The 23,669-nt window shown below is 37.2% G+C and overlaps 1 protein-coding gene across 1 annotated transcript in view; it reads right to left on the bottom strand.

The window, feature by feature from the left end:
• The window catches only part of ADGRV1 (adhesion G protein-coupled receptor V1), a 520,697-nt gene that overhangs the window by 276,588 nt on the left and 220,440 nt on the right, over nucleotides 1-23,669 (bottom strand). The window contains exons 80-84 of the mRNA XM_034655643.1: nucleotides 19,460-19,644; nucleotides 13,517-13,766; nucleotides 12,858-12,997; nucleotides 11,169-11,329; nucleotides 3,118-3,218 (exon numbers count right to left, since the gene is read on the bottom strand). Of these exons, the coding sequence (XP_034511534.1) occupies nucleotides 3,118-3,218; nucleotides 11,169-11,329; nucleotides 12,858-12,997; nucleotides 13,517-13,766; nucleotides 19,460-19,644 (837 nt within the window). The remainder of the gene's footprint in view (nucleotides 1-3,117; nucleotides 3,219-11,168; nucleotides 11,330-12,857; nucleotides 12,998-13,516; nucleotides 13,767-19,459; nucleotides 19,645-23,669) is intronic.

Genomic DNA, 23,669 nt, shown 5'->3' with positions numbered 1-23,669 from the left:
CAAGAAGCCACAAATGTATATTTAGTATGTTGCAAGGAATACTCTTTAGCCCATTCAAAGAAGTGCTGTAAAAACATTCTCAAGTCTCAAGTTTTCTACGGAACTCCGTGTTTTCAAGACTGAAAAACCATTAGGGAAAAAAAAATCTTCTACCGCCACCTGCTGGTCATTTATAAGTCAATGATTCTCAAAGATGCTGGAATGACAAACTACAGATTAAAGCAGAATTTTTGACTTTTCAAACAGGAGTAATCTTTGGATTCCTGTTTACCTTCCTCCATTTATAGGTTATATATACTACATATTATAATAAATTATGAATATATAACATAAGTATACATTTTTACATATGTTTCTAGTAGGGAAGGAGAGCCAGACGCACATTTTCTTGACTCCTGACTGCCTTGCTCATTGATGGACCCCCAGTGCCCTGAAAGGAAGTCAGAGATTATCACATTTCCTTTCTTCCCTTTCCCACAAAGGCCATTCAACCTAGTTAAGGTAAGCAATAAAGATTTAAAACTTAATGCTTCTGGCTGACCTGTGAGTATTTGCAACTCAAACGCTCCAGGCCAGCTAGAGAAGTTTCATTCTTGGAGCCAAAGAAGGACAAGCCAAAAGTCTATTTCTGAAGACTTCTCAAGAGGAAACTCACACTCTAAGGATGTCAACATAACGTTGATGGAGGATTTTAAATGAGAGATCTGAGGTTGGAACTGGAATACCCTCACTGGCAAGATTCCCTAACGAGATATAAACACAATTTTAAAATTCAGAAAGGGTGGGCCCAAGTTCCTGTAGTCAGCTTCATTTCTTTTTTTGGAGAGTCTGAGAATTTAAAAAAGCCTTTGCTAGAAGATTTTCAGGGAAACAACTATTCTCTTTCATTTAGAGGGTATTTTAAAAAATCAAAGTAGATAGGTAAACCATTTTGAGGAAACAGTACTTTCTCTATCAACAATATACCAATTCTTCCTACCAAAATGAACTATGGAAATGATTTTTTTAGTGATTTCATGTCACAAGCCACACATTACAGAATACTTCATGCCACATGTCTTCATCTCTTCTAAAAATAAACCGAAAAACATGGATTTCACTAACCTTCTTCTCTAAAATTAATGTTAAGTACGTGAATCAGAAGGCAATGTCCAAACATATAAATCCTGGGTCCTTCTTTCACATCCCTAGACATGAGCAAATTTGTCTGCTAGGACACTGAAGAGTTGTCTGTAATTCTACGGTGCTATAATTAAGACTTGTACAAATCCTGCTGCCAAAAAATCACCAGAGTGGGTGGTGAATGCAGCCAAGTAAACTCTAATTATGGAAGGCGGGTTTTCTAAGATCTTACATACAAGAAGCAAAGGCAAGATCAGACAGCTAAGATAGGTTACCAAGGCAATATAAATAGCTTTGTCAAATTCAATGCAAGCCCCCTTTTGGTAACAGCTGTCACCTCCCATAGCTCATAGGTACTTAAAAAACGCAATCTGGAATTCTTTGCTTGGAATCCGGCACTTAATTGTTCCCCCCAAAATCTATGAAATTTACACATGCCATCTTCACTCCTGGGACAAAAGAAGTCAACAGGAGTCCAGTATCTCAGATAATTTTCCATTTTATATTTCAGCTCCTCCACTAGTATTATTTTAAAAACTTCTGTTCAGAGTTCAATGAAATGCTTTTAGCACCCTGAAAGACAGTATGCAAATCCTAAGTGTACAGCACAATAAATCTACATAAATTGAACATATGCATATAACAAGAAACACCCAATCAAGAAATAGCATTTTTTTGAACTCCAGAAGGGCCCCAACTACCTAGAAAAGGGAAAATTTTACTTTATAAAACAAATACAAAGTTCTCTCAATAATAATATTATACAATGTTTTCTTACAGTTTGGATCTGTAATTACAGCCTTCAAATAGAAGTGATTATGATTTTCCCCCTTTGCTTATACAAACATCTGTGCCCACCCTTCCCCTTATCAACAAAATGCATGAAATTCTCATTCAAGTCCCAGCTCAGACATCACCTCCTCTATGAAGACTTCTCGGACCTTCACAGAAAAATAAAGTCATCATCTACATTCACAGAGCAGTTTGCAAATAGTCTATGTTCACAGTCACCATATCTGTCTATCTATTTATCTACTGTTTTAGACTGTGAGTACCTCATAGACAGAAAAGGCATCTAATTTCATCTTTTGATCTGTCCTCTGTGTTTACACTGTGCTTTAAACTTCATGCTAATGAATGACTACATGTTTCTCATGTTATTATCTTATGCAATTGACACCTGAGTAATTTTTCAGAAGAAAATGTCCTACCAAGCTATATTCTTTAATATTAAACAAAACAAAATACAGGTGACTTTGAACAACATGGGTTTGAATTGTGGGGGTTTACTTATATTTGGATTTTTTTCGATAACTACAGTATAATAATGTAAATGTCTTTTCCTTATGATTTTTAAAAAATGATGATTATTTAAAATAATATTTTCTTTTCTCTAGCTTGCTTTAGTGTAAGAATGCGGCATTTAATACACATAACATACAAAATATATGCTAATCAACTCTTTATCTGACCTGTAAGACTCCACAGTAGACTTTAGTAGTTAAGTTTTGAGGGAGTCAAAAGTTATATGCAGATTTTTGACTGTATGGGGAGTCAGTGCCCCAACTCCCATGTTCAAGGGTCAACTGCATATTATCCAGATATTTTAAATACATATCATCTTAATGCCCTCCATACAAAAGGATTTGTAACAGAGCGTATTTTATTCAAACAGGTTAAAAACTATGCTAATTTTAATACATATACACATTAGTCATATATTTAGCATATATAAGTTGAGAATATAATGCTTCGTGATAAGAAGCAGCTCTTTTCTTGTAAGGGATGATATGACGGTACTACTCTGAAGAAAAAATTCACAAAACACACTTTTTTAGGCCCTGAAACTCTCATTTCCTCTTACCGTGCTACAAAACTAAACAAGCTTGCTTCAACTAAATTGAAATTAAACTCTACTTACACATTCATTTGAAGGATCACAGAAGAAGAAACATGAGCATGTCATGAAAGGCAGAAACTCCCGAGCTCTCCTACCTGTGTACCTAAGCTGGCTGCCATCATGTGAGTCAGAAGTTTAGCAGCAAACATGGAGTACCTGGCACAGAAGACATGGGAAAGAACAGCCAGGCAAAGACCTGTAGGAACAAAAAAGTCCACGTGTGGTTTTACAATCCACGAACAACAGTCGCGAAGCAAAAATCTTCAGAAGGCCTGTCGTCTGCCGATGCTGCATAGCACAGTATCTCTGGCGACGATAGTATTGCAATTTTAATCTACTCCATTTTACATGACTTACAAAAGCTGCACACTCATCAACTAGGGCCAAAGGACAACTTTAATTTTCGAATAGCCGTATGTTCACTTCCTTACTCAAGAGACTGCACAAATTAAGCGGATTAATAATTTTATTAAGCTTCTGGTTTCCTATGTTTCCATTAGACAAGTTCTACCGTTTGAGAAAAGAATCAAATTCCAATCTCATTTTCTAAGAACAGGTGGCTTGGCTAAACACAGATATTTAGGGAGGTGAACAAGTTTTTTTTAGGCATAAAACTGTGAATGGTACGACCAAAACTCAAGCTCAGTAATTACCCCCTTTTTATCTAGGAGGAATAGTTATGTAATTATGACAGTGGTAATTATGAATTTTAAGAGTTGCTTTACGCTACTGGGTGCCAAAACCAGGAACAAAATGTGTTTTTCCTCCTGAGATTACTTTTAACCTGAACATCCACATTTTTAAGTGGAGTAAAGAAAACTATTCTTATTTTCTTTAAATCTACTTGAATTCATCTCTTTATAGTACTTCAAGGCGATGAATAGAAACTCAACACTAAGACACAAATCTTTTATCTTGCAATTTGTATGAATTTCTTTTAAGACCAAGTTTTAAGTACAGAGTGCAGACATACATATTTTTTAAGATTTATTTATTTATTTGAGAGAGAGAGAAAGCACAAGGGGGGGAGAGAATCTCGAGTAGACTCTGCAGAGAGCCCAGAGCCCAATGCGGGGATCGATCCCACCACCCTGAGATCATGACCTGAGCCAAAACCAAGAGTGGGCCGCTTAACTGACTGTGCCACCCAAGCATTCCGAGTATATACATATTTTTAAAGTATTTCCTGTTCTAAAATTTAAATGTGCTGCATATGGGAACCCATTTTTTCACGTAAGCCTTTTAATCCCTCTTGTCCTTAATAGAGTTATTTTGTCTAAGAATTATCAAAACATAACAATGGCAGGTATATGCTGCTTTGCCATGTACTTTGCATGTATTACCTCATTTACCAATGCCTCCTTGACAAATAGGAGAGACTGCATTTATTCAACATTTGCTTTCTCATTATCTTCCCTGAAGCTATGGACCTAACTGCATGTTGGCATACGTGGACTGGGCATCTGCAAAGTGCCCACATGGGGTCTATCACTAACTAATATTCCTTACACCAATGCCTCCCATAACTCCCTCTGGGAAAGGCTTTCAGTGTGTTTAACTTTTAATAAGTTAGACAAAGTTCCACAGTGGAAGTGAGTCTTTGCATTAGTCAAGGCTCTTAGCCTAGGAATTCGGCCAAGAAATCTAAAGAAATCCATGTTAGGAAGGCTGCTCTAGGGTGATCTGGGACAGGTGTGCAGGTCTTGGGGCTGCCTCCAAAATCCACCCACACAGGTACACAATATATCCAGAAACTGCAGAGTCATGCCTGACTTTGCACCTTTACTTAGGTAGTCTATAAACTTACCGAAGATGATGCTTGAACTCACCAAGGTACACTTTGAATTTCCTGTGATGATCAAAGCTAGTTTAAACTCGAGGTTTAGGGTGTGTGTATGTGTGTGTAATATACGGATTCAAAAGCAAGGCCTTGCCAATTTTCATCAATATAGGCCACATGATCACAAATATGTGCTTTACATTTATTCTGGTAGATGGTAACAATGTGAGGCAAGGGGATTAGTGCTGGACAAAGGAGGGATATACATGAGTCAACTGGTTTTTTTTTTTTTCCTAGTTCACAAGAAGAGCTTATTCACAGCCTTTTCCCTTAACGTGGTAATTCTCCATTATACTCACATTTCATGAGATAAATGTAGTACAGCTAAACTTGACCAGCTCAGTAATATTTAATTAAGTATATAGGCTTCAATTAAAATGCTAGCATGACACCTGGTGGTGGTCCTGGATTCAAAGCCAGCAGCGGGAAAATGGGCTAGATTCTATTAGCCTTCAACTATAATGCATGATAGTGATCTGGATGCATTTTTTATTTATGGGAGAAGGTGCTGAAAAACCTCAAGCAGGCTGTTCCCTAGCCTCAGCTGGCCTTGGGAAAGATACTGAGTACCTTAGATTTAATAAATAAATACTTCAGTTTCCAAGTTCCTAAAGTATTATATGCTAAGTACTTCCCTTTTATTTTCTTACCTGATAACGAATAGCTGCATTTAGCATACATGATTTAAATCTACAAGTCCATTTTTCCTAAGTTGTGATAATTCTTTGGTTTAAATTCCTTTAATACAAATATGTAAATCACAGGGTAGAAAATGTTATAACTATAAATAGCATGTTTTTTAAAAAAATAAAGTATAATAATTCTAAGTATTACTTAAAGGTGTACTCTAAAGTTTTTAAAAAATTGACTCCTTGACAATTATGTAGAAACAACAAACAGCTGGGTGAGTGGGTAGCTCAGTCGGTTAAGCATCTGCCTTCGGGTCAGGTCATGATCCCACGGCCCTCAGCAGGGAGCCTGCTTCTCCTGCCTGCTGCTCCCTCTGCTTGTGCTCTCTCTCTCAAATAAATAAAATCAAGAAAGAAGAAAAGAAAAGAAAAGAAAAGAAAAGAAAAGAAAAGAAAAGAAAAGAAAAGAAAAGAAAAGAAAAGAAAAAAGAAAGGAAGAAAGAAAGAAAGAAAGAAAGAAAGAAAGAAAGAAAACAACAAGCAGCTAACTGAATAATTTTTTTTTTTTTTTTTAAAGTAGGTTCCACATCCAGCATGGAGCCCAATCCGAGGCCTAAACTCATTACCCTGAGATCAAGACCTGAGCCAAGATCAAGGGTCAGATGCTGACCTGACTGAGTCACTCAGGTGCCCCCCTTTATTTTTGTTCCTAGCACAATGTAGGTTACAGACTCAGTTGGAAAAGAACAATTAATAAGTTCACTAACACAAATGACTTTTCTCTATCATTAGAAAGTGAGGGTGAAGATAAACCACCCTTAACAGAACAACATTGATAATCTTTGATTTAGATAAGAAAAACTCTAAAGAACTGCTAGATTCTTTTGCTATCATCAAACTGGATCAAAGATCTCATCTATCCACACAATATTTAAATGTTTGTATGTATATAAACATAGGTAATGTTTGAATATGCATACCCAGCAAAATTATCTATCGGTATCCCTTAAAAATAGGATACACTTTCCAAATTACTGAGTTATTACTCCACTAGCCAAATGTTGATACTTTTTGCCATGAAATCTCTGAAAAATGTTCATAACTTTTGTATCTATCCATGTATCTGTCACTGTCTTCTCTACAGATAAATCTCAACAAAACCAAATGTTCACTACACATTATTAAATCAGTTATTATGTTGTCAGCTTCCTTTTTTTCTATTTTCCCACCTAATGCTAACTGCAACTGCTACTTTTTTTTTTTTAATTTTTTGTTGCTCATCTCTATTGCTTACCACATTTCTGTACCTCTCCTCTCAGCATGGTGCCTACTGGTTACTGCTACTAAGAAGCTAAAGGCAGGAAAACAAAATTGTCAAGCCCAAAAAGTTTTCTCTGTTGAACAAAAGTCAGTATGAATCACCTCACAGAACACAAGGTCTGTTTTGGGGGGAAAGGACTTCTTCCAGAAGGATGAGGTTGCCAGGAGACCAAACTCCAGAAAATCAGAGTGTTAACCCTGAGAGGTTCAAAAGCTACACGTGGCTATCTACATTTTGATTAGTTAAAATTAAATAGAATGAAAAATTCAGTTCCTCACTTGTTCTAGACTTATTGCTACCATACTGGACAGGGCAGAACATTTGATCATTGCAGCAAGATCTACTGGACAGTGCTGTGTTAAACTATCCTGAGTGAAAGCAAAAAAAGAGTGTGGTGTATTTCAGGATAATTTTTATTAAAAATGCTAAAATGAGAGTGTTTGGGAGATCAAAGTATGATGTTAACTTACATAGTCACAAGAACACCTAATTACTGGAGTATGTCATATCAACAATGTATATTCATTTATTTATTAATTTAACTAGTTGTTGAGAAGCTACCATACATCAGCGGCTGTGTTGAACAAGGGAGACACTAAGTTCAAAAAGGTAGTTACTTGCTGCTCTCCCTCTGCTCTGTCTATATTTCTAGCTGTATATTCTCCAGACACAGACTGGTTTATGTAAGGTCAGAGGACATAATTCTGGGCAAAGAGATGTGCGGGAAAATATTCTGGGTAGTTTTCAGGAAAGTCTTCATTGTTCTTAAAACATGATCCAAATAAGTGCCTTTCCTTTGGCAAGCCTAGATGTTGTTGTGTGATGCTGAGAGCTGTGGCCAGCTCAAGACCATGTAGGGGCAAGACTGAGAAAACAAAACTTTGGGGAGAGCAAGACAGAAAAATGAGAAGGGGGTAGGCTCCTGAGGACACCAGTGAGGTACTGAATTAATCAACCTTGAGCTAAATTTGTTTAAGAAATGTGAGCTGTCTTCTGTTACTTGCAGCCAACTTCATCCTAAATAATACACCTATATATGCAGAGAAACCCAACATCTTTATGCCATGTCAGAATTAATACTAAGCTGACTTACAACCCATAGTTCTCTCTTCAAATGGTTTTTTTAAAAAATTCTTATACATTTTTTTCTGTTCTTCATGTTAATAACTACTCTCCCGTTTGATAGTTAGAATGAAGCTGTTTTGATATCCTTCCCCCACAATCATTACGGCTATTTTAGGACAATGATTACAGCGAATATGAACTTGATATTTTTGGAAGAATGTGACACAAAATTTTAGAAGAATCTCTTACTTTTAAAAAAAATTTGAAATGAATGGTGGCATCTGGTAAAAGTATTTTTTTTTCCGAAAAAACTATCAGAATCTCAGCTTATAAAACATAAAAGGCATAACTAGAATAGTCTTGCAGTTTAATAAACCTTGGACAAAATAAGCACGCCTCAGAGAACTTTGGATTGTATTGGGTTTTTTTTATCCTGTAAGTCTTATTATTTTGCAATTTATAGACAATTATTTTCTGTTACTTAACTGTAAAACTGATATTGTGTTGACATGTATACACTTAGTAATCTGTCAAGTAAATAAAGCCATTAGCCATTTAAAAGGGAAAGCTTTAGTTTGACTAATGTGTTAAATGATCTTTCTACCTAAAGGGAGCAAAAAAAAGAACAAATGACATAAATGTGAGGTCTCTGGTCCATCTCTAATCTGAGCTTAAAAGCCCTCCAAACATAGGAGACTCAGCCACAAGCACATCGCATAAGACCTAGTTCATGTATTGATATTCAAACTGAAATGGATTATGGAATGCTACATGGTCTTGTTCAGATCACAAGGCGAAAGGAACTGTATTTAGAGTCAAAATCACAATGATTCCACACAACAGTCTGTCCTGGTACAACATCAACAGTTACAGGAATCAAGGTCGGCTTCTTTGACATTATCCTCCAGATAGTCCCGTGCTCAGGTACTCAAACCATGCTCAGGTTCCTTAATAATTACATTATAAAATTATAACATTATGGCATTATGATGTAAAGTTATTTTAAGTTGTGTTTCTTCCAAGTCACCTCTGAGAGTGAGTTTCATGATGTTACACCAAGTGCACGGTTATGGTTCACTTACCCTCTCTTCCTATCTGTTTAGCTTCAAAATATAACCTTAGCTTAATGTCTTGGAATTTGGTAAACCAGTTTATAATTTTAAAAGCCAGAGGTATATACCCTCATCTTTCATCTTTCTAGGCTGAGAATTACTAAACTCTGTGGCCTGCACGCCCATTTCCCACACGTTGATCATTTCAGTTGTTCTGCTCTAGTACAGTAAGCGGACCTGTAAACTAGAACTGGGACAGACATACAATGTGATCTGTCCTGATTGAAATAAGGAGGTTTACTTCCTGTCTAAGTATGTGGCCACGTTTCATGAAAAGAGCTGGTCCGATTGCTTCCAAGTTCAGATGGATACTTGGTATGGTCTGACATAAATTATGAAACGTGTATGTAAGGGGCGCCTGGCTGGCTCAGTCAGTAGAGCATGCAGCTCTGGGTCTCAGGGTTGTGAGCTCAAGCCCCACATTGAAATAAATAAATATATAAAAAAGAAATAAAATGAAATGTGTACATAAGTTACATAAAATTCTCATCTCTAGGTCCTGGGGCCCATCAGAGGGATGGACAATCATCCTCCCATGACCGCAGAAACTGAGATAATAATGGAGGACTTTAAGTCTACTAAATCTACAGAACATGCAATATACACTCCAGTGGGTCATGGACAGGGAGGAATAAGTCCAATAATTTCACATATGATTCTAAGTTAAAAAAATAAAAGCAGACACTGATATTTAGGTGTTGGTTTTGCAAGAAAAGTTATATTACTTAACAGTTCTTCCAGGAAATACGTTATAGTCCTCTAGTTTTCTATAGAATCAAGATAGCATTCTTTCCTTAGTTTTCCAAACTCTGTTTTGATGTTCAGTATTGAGAACAAGCCAGGGATTTTTGTGGGTTACAGCAGCACTTGGTTTTACGTCTCGATGGAAATATATACAATTACATCTAGATTTTACTGCAGCATTTTACCTTTTGGCTTTATTTTATATCATGAAATTTTTGTAAATATATGAGGATTGAAATAAAATAGGATGTCTCCATCTGATTTGGGAACTAGGTGGACCTAGAAGAATCTATCAAACAAGAAATGTTATCCTTATAAAACATGTTATTAAGAATAAGAAATTAACTTTTGCTATTGAATCTGTTAGGTTAAAAATTAAGATAAATTAAGGGAAATGTATAATCTTATAAAATGAAATTAGAGAGGAAAGATTTTAAGTAACCAGGACAAAGAATAATAATTAATTACCTGTGTCTACCTCCACAAAAGTTTCATAATAAAGACTATTAGAGGGATTGTTTGCAGATCAAATAAAAAAGACACAAATGCAGTGATAATCACATTTACAGACAAAACATTATTAAAGTAGGTTATCGAAATGTCTGAGTTAGTACAATTTGAAATCATTTATTATGGGTGGAGAAACTGAGGTATAGAGAAACTAAGTAATTTGCCCCAGCCACTGGCAGAACGAGGATTTGCACCCAGGCAATCTGGCTCCAGAATTACCATATACGCAGTTTTCTGTGTAGCACATTGTTCATAGAAGCAGCATTGGGCTGTAAAGGATGACTTAGCGCATGGAATGAGTGAGCACAGGGAACACAAATAGAGTTGAAGGAATTCTCAGACTCTCACCTACATAAACAATACAGCAAATGAGAACACTCTATAGTTCTCAAAAACTAAGGTGTAGGTAAGTAAGTTCACAGACGTTAATACAATTGAGGTTCCTATTCTTGCCAGAAATGGGGCCTAGATGTGGTTGAGCGTATTTAAAGCCCTGAGGTTGTATGTTTGGTTTTAAAATGAAAATACAAAATGCTTTGTATATATTATATCAAACAATCCTGACATTCTGTTGGAGAACCTGCCCTCTATCTCACCACGCTAAAAACTCAATCCTTCCCTGTTATCTAGCTTCTGTCTCACACTATATTTTATATTCCTTATGAGTTAGATCAGTCTTGTTCTTTATTATACCTTATTATGGGATTATATTGTATCCTTTATTATATCCTCGTGATTCATTATATCAGTACACAGTTGGCCTTCTATAAACATCCGTTGTATAAAGTAATGAATAAGACAATGGTAAAATTTATTTTCTCCTAGTACGGATGAATTAGTATGTTTGCATCTTGCAAACATGGGAAAACGGACTTTCATTCTTATAAATATTCAAAATTATTGAGTCAAAAATACCACAACTAACCTGAGGCACATATAAATCCAGAAGAGAAAAAAGCTTCATTGTATGAAGACAAGCTGTCGGTCTGGGCGTAGACCGCATACACGGACATGTACGAACAGGCACATTCCACGTAGTCTGAAGTGTCCTCGACCACTTTGCAGAACTGACTGTCAGACAACCAGCTAGGGCAAAAACACAATGGTCACTACTGCTCTTTTATCAACACTTAAGGTATTTGAGATGGCTTTTCAAGTAAAAATAACTCAGTGAACTTAAGTGTTCTTTACTCAAGCATTAAGCGGACCAATTTTCGAGAAAAAACACTGGAGGGCACATCTTGTCCTAGACATGATACAACAGGTCCCACAAGACGCTTTAAGAAGAAGCCTCAATACTCACTAAGCCTACAAAGGCATTCCTGATACCAGAGAAGCTGGTCCTCTCAACAGAGCAGTGCTCGTGCCTAACCTGAAGCACACACACCCAGGCTTTCATCAGAAGGCAAGCCTCGCTCGCACTGGAAAACACCAGAAGATGGACGGAGCCACTACAGGTGCACTCTTCACCCTTCCTCATTTCACAATTCCTTGTATTTCAAACCACGGAAGTTCCTTAAAAGATTTTCCACGTTTCTTTCTTCATCTTTTTGGTTTTTTTTTCTCCTTTGAAGGCAGTTATATTACCTAAATGCTTTCTGGGTTCTTTCAAATGTTTCTACTATAAGATCTAACTTTTAACACAAAAACTTTATTGTGATTACAGCGAATGTAGTGTCCTGTGCCAAGTCTTGTGAGGGCTCCTCAGGGACCACTCGCTTGGGCCTTCTCCCCTTTAGTGCCTCTTGAATCCTTTACTTTTCTAAGGACATAAAACTTAACCCCAACTGCAGATTCAAGTTTGAAACATTCATTAGGAGTTATATATTAAGGATGGCACAGTACCTATGTATTAAGTTTAAGATCTGTCACCAGGCATTCAAAATTTCAACTGAAAATTACTTTTTTCACGAAGAAAAAGCTAACCAGAATTTTGCTGTTTGCGAGACAGCTGGTTACCCAACAAAGCTGTTAAATGTATTTAGAATTTTAGTCTGTGCACTGGAAGTCAGGAATAAACAGAACCAAGTGACCGATTTGGACCCTAAACCCTCTGGGCAGCAAAGCCTGACCCTCCGGCATTGATTGAGCTCTGGGTAATAGCACGGCTCAGAAACTTGAGGCTGGGTTAGGCCAAGGAGACTCTACAGAAGAATCATTCTCTTCTTCCCATTCCTGTGTATGGTTTAATTCCAAAATGTACTCCAAGTCATATGTAGACTAGAATTATAAATCCCTGCTAATCCCTTTAAACACAGCGCACCAGATCAAGAACCATAAGCCAGATGGAAGGGGCAAAGAAAATTTCCCTTCCTGCCCAGTAAATGAAGCTAACCACAGAAAGGTCATGTGAAATGAGCAGAAGTCACAGTAGGTCCAATGGAAGCAGTAATAATAAAGAAGTGCTGCACATGTATTGAAGCTGCTAGGCTGCACTTGCTGCCCGCCCAATACTAGACCGTCTCCTACGCTGCTTTCTCGTTTTTATGGCAGAGATTTTTCTCTACTCCAAAGTCTCACCTGAGGCCACCCTCTACGTTCAGTACAGAAATTGGGCTCAATGGTAATAGAACGGGAAAGGACTCAATTTAAATTTTAAAGAATTATTAAGTACCTTGCAGCAGCCTGATTCCAAAGGAGACATAGAGACGTCTGGGGAACAATCCTAGGTTCGGCAGCATAAATCCTGTAGAGAACCTCATTGTTGTCTGTCAGGGGTTGTGAACGCTGACCTTTCACACTCAAAGAGAGTACCTGCAGCACCACAAAGAACAGAGAAATGGATGGTATTTTAAAATCAACGTCATGACTAAATTCTGAACTTTGATTCATTTTCCTAGTTACTCTAGTCACTTGCTTAATGCCCCTATTTAAATAATTAGCTGGCTTATGAATGCAGGGAATCTGATTGGTTTTTCATTGCCAACATCCTACCTCCACCTCCGTTCCTGAGCAGCCTTCAGCGGACACTGCTCACTTTAACCGTCTGACTGCATCATGAGTGGGGAATGTAACACGATATATTAGTGAAGGCTACATTTTTCACTTTCCCCCTGTATATATTTTACTCAATAAAACATGAAGGAAAATATTCCCAACTCTACTTGAGACTACACATTCTACAAAGAGTTCATAAAGAAGGGACATGTTTCCTAATTAGCTCACCACGTGTAGTCCTCACCACAAATCTGATCAAGAACATGCATTCTGAGGCGTGTGTCTGCTCAGGAAAAATCTGATCCCAACCACATAATTCTTTAAATGATAGATTACCTTATTTTTCAGGGCATGAAGATTGTTTCCAGTTATAAACCACTGCTGGCTGCTATACTCTGTAAACTGGACTAATTTACATGTACTTTTTCCAGCCATTATTTCTGCCTCTGGAACCTCCAATAACCTCTCTGGAACTCGAATATAATCACCTTCTTTTCCTTCAAACTTGTGCCCATTGATTTGCTGAGGATACCAGTGAAGAGCCAGTATGGACAAATATGGGCAACTGTCAAGGATGGTTTTGCTTCTGTAATAGAAAAACAAAGGCCCTGCTAAAATGGCATGCATTTATATACACATATCCACTTACGCTTGTTAAAATGCGTTACGTGGGGGCTCTGTTCTTTATGCGTAACTATGACATTACCAGCTCAGAGGCTGGTAAAGACAATATGCTTTCAGTTCTTTTGTGGTTAACTGTCATATTTTGCACAGCACTTTCTGCATCCTTTTGCCTGATTCCTCCTTGTGATCTAAAACATGGGTTTGGGAAAGCTGTTTCATGGATATCAGATACAATCTGTGGCTATAAAATGTACTTTTTTGTGTTAGTCACATCAGCATTCATGGAATAGGTTGAGGAAAGGATGCACCAGTAAACTGAAACCTTTGCTTTATTTAAGAATACCCTCTTATATACCGAGAGCATGTTTTCATTAAGAGTTTACCTCATCTCTTTCTACTCCATCAGAGCATTTCCAATCTAACCATGGTTGGTAAGAGAAACAGCCTAGAGCTGGGATCGTCACCCTTTCGACAGCTCTGTTTAAACACTGTAAGATCCTGTGCTCAGTGAGAGTTCTTCTAAACCTCGGTATGTGTTGAAATTACTTGGAAGTGTGTTTAAAAATACAGATTTCTAGGTCACACCCAGACTTACTAAATCAGAATCCTTGCCTGGAGAGGAGGCTAGGGGTTCTAAAAGTCTTATTTTTTAACCAGTCCCCCAAGGAACCTGATAAATCCTGTCTTGGACCCATCATGTTTAGGAACAATGAAGAGATACAAAGATAAATCAGATCGAAATCTGCCTGAAAAAGTTTGGAGAATATTAGTATGTTAGGATAAAAATTATGCATTAAATGTTGAAAGTTATATGGGCCACAACATACAGAGAGTATCACAATTAAATCATGGGTCTAAACGATACTTTGTCAAAATCCCTAACCTGGGAAATAGAACAGAGAATTTTAAATGGAAAATCTGAGGAAGAAAAGGAAAGGGGAAGGGCTTTTTCCTCTAGTTAAATCCTCTAAAAAAAAAATCTTGAATGGGTCCCCTGGGTGACTCAGTTGGTTGAGCTTCTGACTCTTGGTTTGGGCTCAAGTCATGATCTCAGGGTCCTGAGATGGAGCCCTGGGTCAGGCTCCCACTTAGCATGGAGTCGACATGAGATTCCTCCCCCCCCCTGTTTCTTCCCCCACTCACTCTCTCACTCTCTCTCTAACACATAAATAAAATATTTTTAAAAAATCTTCCATAACTTTAACTACCACATTTGAATCGGTGCCTTCAAATATCTAACTTTAATCCAGTCATTCACCCAGGCTCTAGACCCCTGTTGTCCAAGACTCCTCCTAAAACACCTCAATCCATAGAAGCCACCCCTTCACAACAGCTCACCAAACTTATCTCTTAATCTCCCCATCCAGCCTCCCGTATCTTCTCTGGTGACTCTAAGCTCAAAGCTGTCACTGCAGCACCCCCTGACCAGGAACACTTTGACTGAGACCGGTGAAGCTCAGCCACATGGCTGCGTACCCTTTCCACACTCTCCCTGGAATCTACTAAGACTTAGCCCATCAGCGCCATCCTGGATTCAGTACCTTGGCATACTGAGACCGATCTAACATGCAGTGACTCTACCCAGCCTTGACACTAGTGGGCCAAATTCCTGGCCCCTGTCACTGGCAGGCAAATGACAACACTTTCCCTGACACTGTAATGTCCTATATCCATGCCCTTCTACCACACTCACTTTGATCAATCCCACAATGTGCTTTACATCCTGGCTGAAGAGAAGGAGAGAACCCCACATGAATATGTAGACTGGTACCACCACAGATCCAGTGACCAACTACGGCTGTGCCCTCAGTGCCACTCGACACTGTTTTCACTTGGCTTCCAAGTAATTGTTCCAGATGTCATCATCCTCATCAACAACCCCGCTCAAGTCCCAAATCTTTCACTCTCAGCAACTGCCCCTGAATGCTGCTTAAGATAATATATAAATAACACATATCAGAATGGCCACCAACTCTAGAGTTTTCCAAGTTAAAAGAAAAAAAAAACTACTGTTGATCGCTCTCTTATTTTCTGTTTGTCACCTACATGATAATTCTACTACTCAACTGTTTTCAAGCTACCATCCTCCCCAAGTTCCTGCTTCAGTTTCAGCCCTCATGTTACCTGAACAATTATTCCCTGTATAGTCTCCCTATTTCTTGATTTATGCTATTCTTTAATCTTTAACACCATTCTCAACATGATGTCTCCAGAACTCTGAGTCTGATTCTCTCACACACATACAAATCCTACCTGGCTTATTCTATGTTCAATCTTTAAAGGCTAATGATCTCCCCAAACACACCACACTATTCTTGTGACTCCCATTGCACATGCTGTTTCCCTTCCCTGGACAACTCAGAAGGAAAGGTAATTCAATGGAGAGGAAACACATGGCAGAAACATATTGATCCACTTACTTATTCTATTCAGTCATTATACCGTAACCACTGAGAATCTACCACTGAGAATCTGTACCAGATACTGTTCCAGGCCTGGGAATACATTAGGCAACAAGGCAGAAAAGGTAACTCCATTTGTGCATCTTATACTCTTCTGAGTTCTCACTATGCCTTTGAGGGCACAAATATGGAAACCAGCATTCACAGCAGGATAGCTGGTTCACATCTAAAACAATCTCAATATTCTAGTGACCTTGTACAAATATGGAAAAACAAAATGAAAGGATTGGGACAATGGGGAATTACAAAGTTATGAATTATTTGACTTCATTGAACAACATAACCAAACACAGTTCAAGAGAAAAAAACAATAAAAGGTATCTTTTAAACACACACACACACACACACACACACAGTGGTCTCATTGCAAACGTACTCGAAGTAAAGAAATGATCCATTTCAGAGGTTTCTGAAGACATTGGAGACAGGTATAAAAGGCACTGAGTAGCCCAACTGCTGGTCACTGGTCTCAGATAGACATTTAGGACCAGTGATGAGGGCCAGAGAAAGGGGCCTCCTAAAAGGGCATGTAGAGCTTTGCTGATGCACCCAATTAAGAAAACTTCAATCCTCAGCACTCATTAATCAGAGTTAAAAGAAGAGTACAGTGTAAAAGGATGCTGGTTTTGTACCTTAACCTCAGCCCAGGCACTAACCTGGGATGAAAGGCTAGGGGCACTTTATAACCACAGGGCTGGAACTGGAGATTTTGTTACAAAACAAGTGGTTACAGTCTCTTCTGACCACAAGGCATGGTGGTCAGCAGGGGATGTGGAATCAGGCAGGCCTGGGACTGAAGTCTCACCACAACTAATCCTGTGACCCTCGACAAGTTATGCCTTTATCTGCAAATGGGAATAATAAAAGCTCTAGCCCTACCTTTGAGCAGCTGCTTAAAATGATCTTTTATAAGAATTAAATGCATATAACTTTTAGTAAGGATTATGTTGAACCTTATGAAATTTTCAGTATATTATATACTATTTTAGCTACAAAATAAGGCAACTTCATGTTGTTCAATCTAATACAATGTCAGGACTAGAGCAGAGGTACAGTTAATATCAGTTCTTATTTTGTTCCTTGATCTCTCTTATAAGTCTTTTACATCTAAAATGACTACCTCTTTGAACTTTATGTATTTTGTGATCTAAGGACTAAGTTAAAAGTTTTATATAGTCAACAGATATTTTAATTAACCTGTCAAAGTTCATAAAGGGTCCTAAATAGGTAACTTAAATTATTATACCAGATTTTTATTTTTTTATTTTTTTTACTTTTTTCCCTTATACCAGATTTTTATTTATTTTATTTTATTCTTTTGAAAGATTTTTATTTATTTATTTGACAGAGAGAGGTAGCCAGCGAGAGAGGGAACACAAGCAGGGGGAGTGGGAGAGGAAGAAGCAGGCTCCCGTCGGAGGAACCTGATGCTGGGCTCGATCCTAGAACACCGGGATCACGCCCTGAGCCGAAGGCAGACACTTAACGACTGAGCCACCCAGGCCCCCCCAGATTTTTAAAACATAGTCTTCAAAATATCTCTGAATTTCAATGTGACTTAATAAATGCTGATGACAGCCTTCATCAGCAAATAAATAATAAATGCTATAAAGATTTATAAAATCACTTTTAATCAGACATGTCCCATTAAATAATAGTCATTACTTTTTTTAAAGACTTATTTACTTATTTGAGAGAGAGAGAGTGAGCGTGTACATGTGGGGGTGGGAGGGGCAAAGGGAGAGAATCTCAAGCAGACACCCTGCTGAGCAAGGAGCCCTCCGTGGGGCTGAGGCAGGGCTCAATGTTAGGACCCATGAGATCATGACCTGAGTTCAAACCAAGTCAGGTGCTTAAATGACTGAGCCATCCAGGTGCCCCAACAGTCACTGCTTTTTAAATAACCTATATTACTCTGTGAGAATTGGAAGGAAATCTCAATTTCTTTTTTTTTTTTAAGATTTTATTTATTTATTTGACAGAGAGAGAGAGACAGCCAGCGAGAGAGGGAACACAAGCAGGGCAAGTGGGAGAGGAAGAAAGCAGGCTCATAGCAGAGGAGCCTGATGTGGGGCTCGATCCCAGAACACCGGGATCACGCCCTGAGCGGAAGGCAGACGCTTAACAACTGCACCACCCAGGCGCCCCAAGAAATCTCAATTTCTAACCAATTTCTATTATCAGCCATTTTTATGTTAACTCAAATAGAAATTAAAAATTTTTAGGTCTTTGTACTACAGTGATTTAATTTACCTTCTGAATGCAGTTTAAAACACCATGACTTCTAAAGAATATTAACATAGTTACAAAATTAATTATAGAGTTGATAATGAACATGAGCCACATTTTATTTTTTCCTTTTCCTCTTGTTTGCTTTCTGCCACGAAACTCCAACCGTGAAACAACTACTCTGAAGTTCAACAACATCGGGAAAGCTGCTTCCAAATGGATGAAACTGAACCATAACTCCACTGCAACGGCACATCCAAACATATCTAAAAGTTGGAATCATCTTCCTTTTTTTCTATTCAGAATATATCTTCTACTATCAGAAGAGTAAGCAATAACCTATTTTTTTTAATTCCTAAAAAACCCTTCAAAATAAGAGGAATGTATTGTTGACAGAATAATTTCATTTTTCTTTTTTTTTTTTTTAAGATTTTATTTATTTATTCAACAGAGAGAGAGACAGCCAGCGAGAGAGGGAACACAAGCAGGGGGAGTGGGAGAGGAAGAAGCAGGCTCATAGCGGAGGAGCCTGATGTGGGGCTCCATCCCAGAACGCCGGGATCACGCCCTGAGCTGAAGGCAGACGCTCAACCGCTGTGCCACCCAGGCGCCCCAATTTCATTTTTCTTGACATAGTTACTGTGTTTTCTTCAAGTAACTTCATCTGCCCATTAGATACAATGCATTGGGGTGTGTAGGTGCCTCAGTCAGTTGGGCATCTCACTCTTGGTTTGGCTCAGGTCCTGATCTCAGGGTCTGCATATGGAGCAGAGTCTGCTCCTTCCCTCCTGCTCTGCCCCTTCCCCCCCCCACACGAATGAATAAAATCTTTAGAAGAAAAAAGACAATGCACTGACTATATAATCCTTAGTTACAACATCTAAATGTCAATTTGCATTGCATATTACTTTGTAAACTGTGAAGGAATACACATAAAGTATTATTATTATTAAAAAATACTTACTTTTCACCAGGAGAGCCACAGGTAACATCAGTCAGCAGAGAAAAGGCAAAATTCTCAGTCACTTCAGTGAAGTGACTAAATCCCCTAGTGTCTTTGCGCTTCGGGTTAATAAGAGCACAGAGAATCTCATAAAAAAGATTTCGATTTTCAATACTGAATGCTCGGCTTTTTCCTTCAACAGTTATCTAGAAAAAAAATTCCAGTATGAGAAAATATCTTCAAAAATAAAACTGCTTTAATGATATATATGGTACAGTACATGTTCTTTATTAACAGTTATTAAAATTAGCAAAATAAGGAAGAATCTATGAAGAATTTAAGAAAAATTGGTATCAAAAGTATAATTCAAATGCATTTGCACTTTAAAAAACCATAATCATTTATAAAGAAGAGCAAAAATATTTTTTATTTACTAACTAGGTAAAGCCCCAAATGGTTTCATGGATCACTTATTTTTAACTACAATAATTAACATTGTGAATTAAAAGTAATCTCACTTTTCTGTCTACCCCAAGAATTCTTTTTCCTTCGTTCAACAACTGAGGAAATAAATATAAGAATATCTGCCAACATTAGAAGCAAGATTGTTCTTGATTACCTGGCTTTCCATGAACAGAAGCCACAATCTACCACTAAATTTCTAAAACATCAAATGAAAAAATCCTTTTCTAACCAAGAGTAGTCAGCAGCTCCTGACACTCTTGTCTTTATCTGGATGTATGAGCCTTCCTACCTTAAAGAACTAGGTTATTTGTTGTTTGAGGGACACGGAGAGTAAGAGGAAAATCGTCTTCATGATTTATTTTGTTTTTCCTTGCCAGAATGACAGGGACCACATCTTTATTGTCTGACTAAGCACGGGTGCAAAGCCATTGATTTGTTATTCCACTATTCTTCTATACCTGAGAAGTCCCTATAAATCCTTCAAAATCCAAATTAGTCATCACTTTCTCTGTGATTTATACACTGTGCCCCACTTGCCAATATACATAATCACTTTCTTTGCAACTTGCACATATCTTTATTAATGAATTTTTGACAACACTGAAATGATTTGTCTTTTGCTCCTACCAGTTGAGCTCATTGAGGAAGTTGCCTATGTTCCCCATATTATTTTTGAAGCTTTGCAATTTACACAGTGCCAAGCTGATAGCTGAACTCAAGACCTAAGTTTATAAGAATATCCATCTCAAAAATAGTAAGGAAGAATGGAGAATACTCCACAAAGAAAAGATGACAAAAGATACAAAGTAAACTTATTCACTTATCTGGCAATGAAACAAAGTAAAAATTTAGCAAAGTAAAAATTTAGCAAAAAAAAATTACAATGAAGGAAGCAAACAGCCCACACTGACTCCTGAAACAATCTAAGTGAATACGTTAAATGGAAAAAGCAGCTCAGGAAATGCTCCCAGAACTCACAGAAAATACAACAGATAAATAAAACAAACCTATAAGATACAACAAGTATATAAAACGGCTGGTAGAAGCAAAGAGAGAGAGAGAAAGAAAGAGAGAAAGCCACAGTTCCTTGATGAGCTAAAGAAACAGTCATGTCTAAAAATGCAGAGCTTGCTTTATATCCGAAAAAAGAAACACCACCAGATGCATCTGGGTGATTTTTAAATATTATTTCAAGTGTTAAAAAACATCCTACCAGAAACCAGATAGGAAAGAAAAATTACTAACAGAGAAACAAAAATTCAGTTTGACATCAGACTTTTTTGTAAATGAAATGCCAGAAGCCAACAGAGCGACACGTGTAGTTTTGAGAATTAAAGGTTGTCATCTAAGAATTCTAGAGCCACCCAACCTTCCACTCATATTCAAGGGAAACAAAGTTTCCTTTAGTAAAGCACTCAAAAAATAAAACAAAAAGGCCATTTATATAACCCCTGGTTTGTATGGGTGCTATTCTCAGCACGTTATCCTAACTTCTCTGGTGTTCACAACGATCCTATCAGAGAGGTGCTAGTGTGCCTTTGTTTTGTTTCTAAAAAAGGAAACTGAGGCAGAAAGAGGATGCCTAACTTGTCTGAGGGCAAGAACATGGTGAATGGTCAAGCCCAGGAGGCATGTGTGACAGCTGCCCTGCTCTGACTCAAAACACTCCCTCACTTGCTCGTCCTAAACTAAAAACACAGACTGATACAATTAGCGGTCAAGTCAGTAAAAATTATTGCAAGTATGAAATACAAAACCAGGAAAGAAAATATAGAGCTAAGTGTCAATCCTGTTAGTATGATTATAAGATATAGCAAATGTAAAAAATTGTTCTTGAAAAAAATGTACAAATTTAAAAAATTCTGACTGTAAAGGCCATTTCACATAAATGACAATAAAAAAACCCCAAATTATCAAAGTTGATTTATAAAAAAAGTAGAAAACCTGAATGAACCATGGGGAAAGATTTTAAAACTGTCAGGAGAGAAAACAAAAAAGGAGAACTTTGTTGGGGGAGGGAGGCTGTCAAACTTTCACAGAACAAATTATTCCTGCGTTCTTTCAATTGTTCCAGAACACAAAATTAGAGACAACGCCCCCTGACTCATGTTTTACAAGTTTCAATAACCTGGAAGCCAAAACCCGAATAAATTTAAAATTTGCATATCAAACCAGCACTCTTAAAAGACTGATAATATTGTTAAAGCAACCAACAGAATTTTAAATGATTTTCATTGCACCATGCATAGAAAAATGAAGGGATAGAATATTAGGTCATAGCAAAAATTTGCCCAAAGTCATAGCTGGATTTTATCCAGAAAATCTTTATAGTGAATCATTCAAAGCTGTTGCTCTTTTTGGCACAGTATTTGTTTCTTCTGAACATAATAAGAGAATGATAACCATATCTAAGATTTGTTGATTCTTCATATAAAAAATGCATAGTAGAGAGCAGATTCTATTTTTAAGAAGTTAGAATCTGGGGGAAAATAAAACTTACAAATATGAAACAATTTCACGCAAAATACAAGATTTTATAGAATGAAGTGCAATTTAGTACTTGGAAGTCCTATTCTATACTCTGGAATTTGAGGATACCTTAGAGGTATCTATACATTAAGTACATATGGGATATATGAATACTTGCCAGGTAAAGCACAGGCGACTCTATCTGAATATCAGATAAATGACCAATAATTGTTTGATACAAGTATATCCCAATCATTTCATGCAAATATTTATTTTGTCATTTATGATATTGAAAAATGTATTGTTTACCTGAAATTCAAAGTTTAACAGGGCACCCTGTGTTTTATGTCGAAATTTCAACCTCACTTTATATGATTATTTACATTTTCAGGGCTTGTTTCATTACTGTCTTATTTGCATTATCATAAATGTCTAAAACATAATTTCTCTCCTTCTTTTTTTTTTTTTTTGGTATGTTAGGAATACACCAGGCCCCTTTTAATAACTATAATTTTTCCCCAACTTTTGTTACCATAAGTAATGTTGAAATAAACATTCTATTACACATGTATTTGCACAAATGTTTCCCACATCCATTAGTTGTCTTTCTCTTACTCCCCCTCACCACTCAAGTTCTATTGAGATATAATTGACTAAAAATATTAGTTGTCTTTTGACTTTCCTTGTGGTATACGCAGAGAGAAATTTTGTTTAAACTTTATATAATATAGTCAAGTTTGATAAATTCATTCTTTTATGGCTTCTGGGTTTTGTTTTATGCTTTAGAATGAACTTCCCCATGTGAAACTTACATATTAAAAACAATTCATCCATGTTTTCTGCTAATACTTATATGGTTTCATTTTACAATCTCTGATCTTTCTGAGATTTATTTTGGAATAGGGCTTAGGATACAGTTCCAGTTCTGTTTTCCTTTCAAATGATTAAATCAGTAACATTTACCAGATAAGAATTTTTGACCCATTAATCTGAAATGTCACTTTAAACAGATATGAAATTTTCATATGTGCTGGCATTTATTTCTGCACTTTGTTTTATTCCATTCATGTCAATGTCTATGCCCACAGCAGCATCACCCTGTTTTAATCACTGTAAATTCATAATATATTTTTCCTATTTGGTGAGGTCCCTACCATTTTTCTTCGTTTTCTTAAAATGTCTGCCCATTCTCACATGTATATTCTTCCAGGTCAATAATGGCATCATTTTGTCCAGGTTAAAAAAAAAAAATAACTTACTGCTACTTTGATAGGGATTATGTTGCGTTTATAGGTTA

The sequence above is a fragment of the Ailuropoda melanoleuca genome, chromosome 3 (assembly GCF_002007445.2).
Source record: "Ailuropoda melanoleuca isolate Jingjing chromosome 3, ASM200744v2, whole genome shotgun sequence".
Lineage (NCBI taxonomy): Eukaryota > Metazoa > Chordata > Mammalia > Carnivora > Ursidae > Ailuropoda > Ailuropoda melanoleuca.
This window is presented reverse-complemented; position numbering and strand designations above follow the sequence as displayed.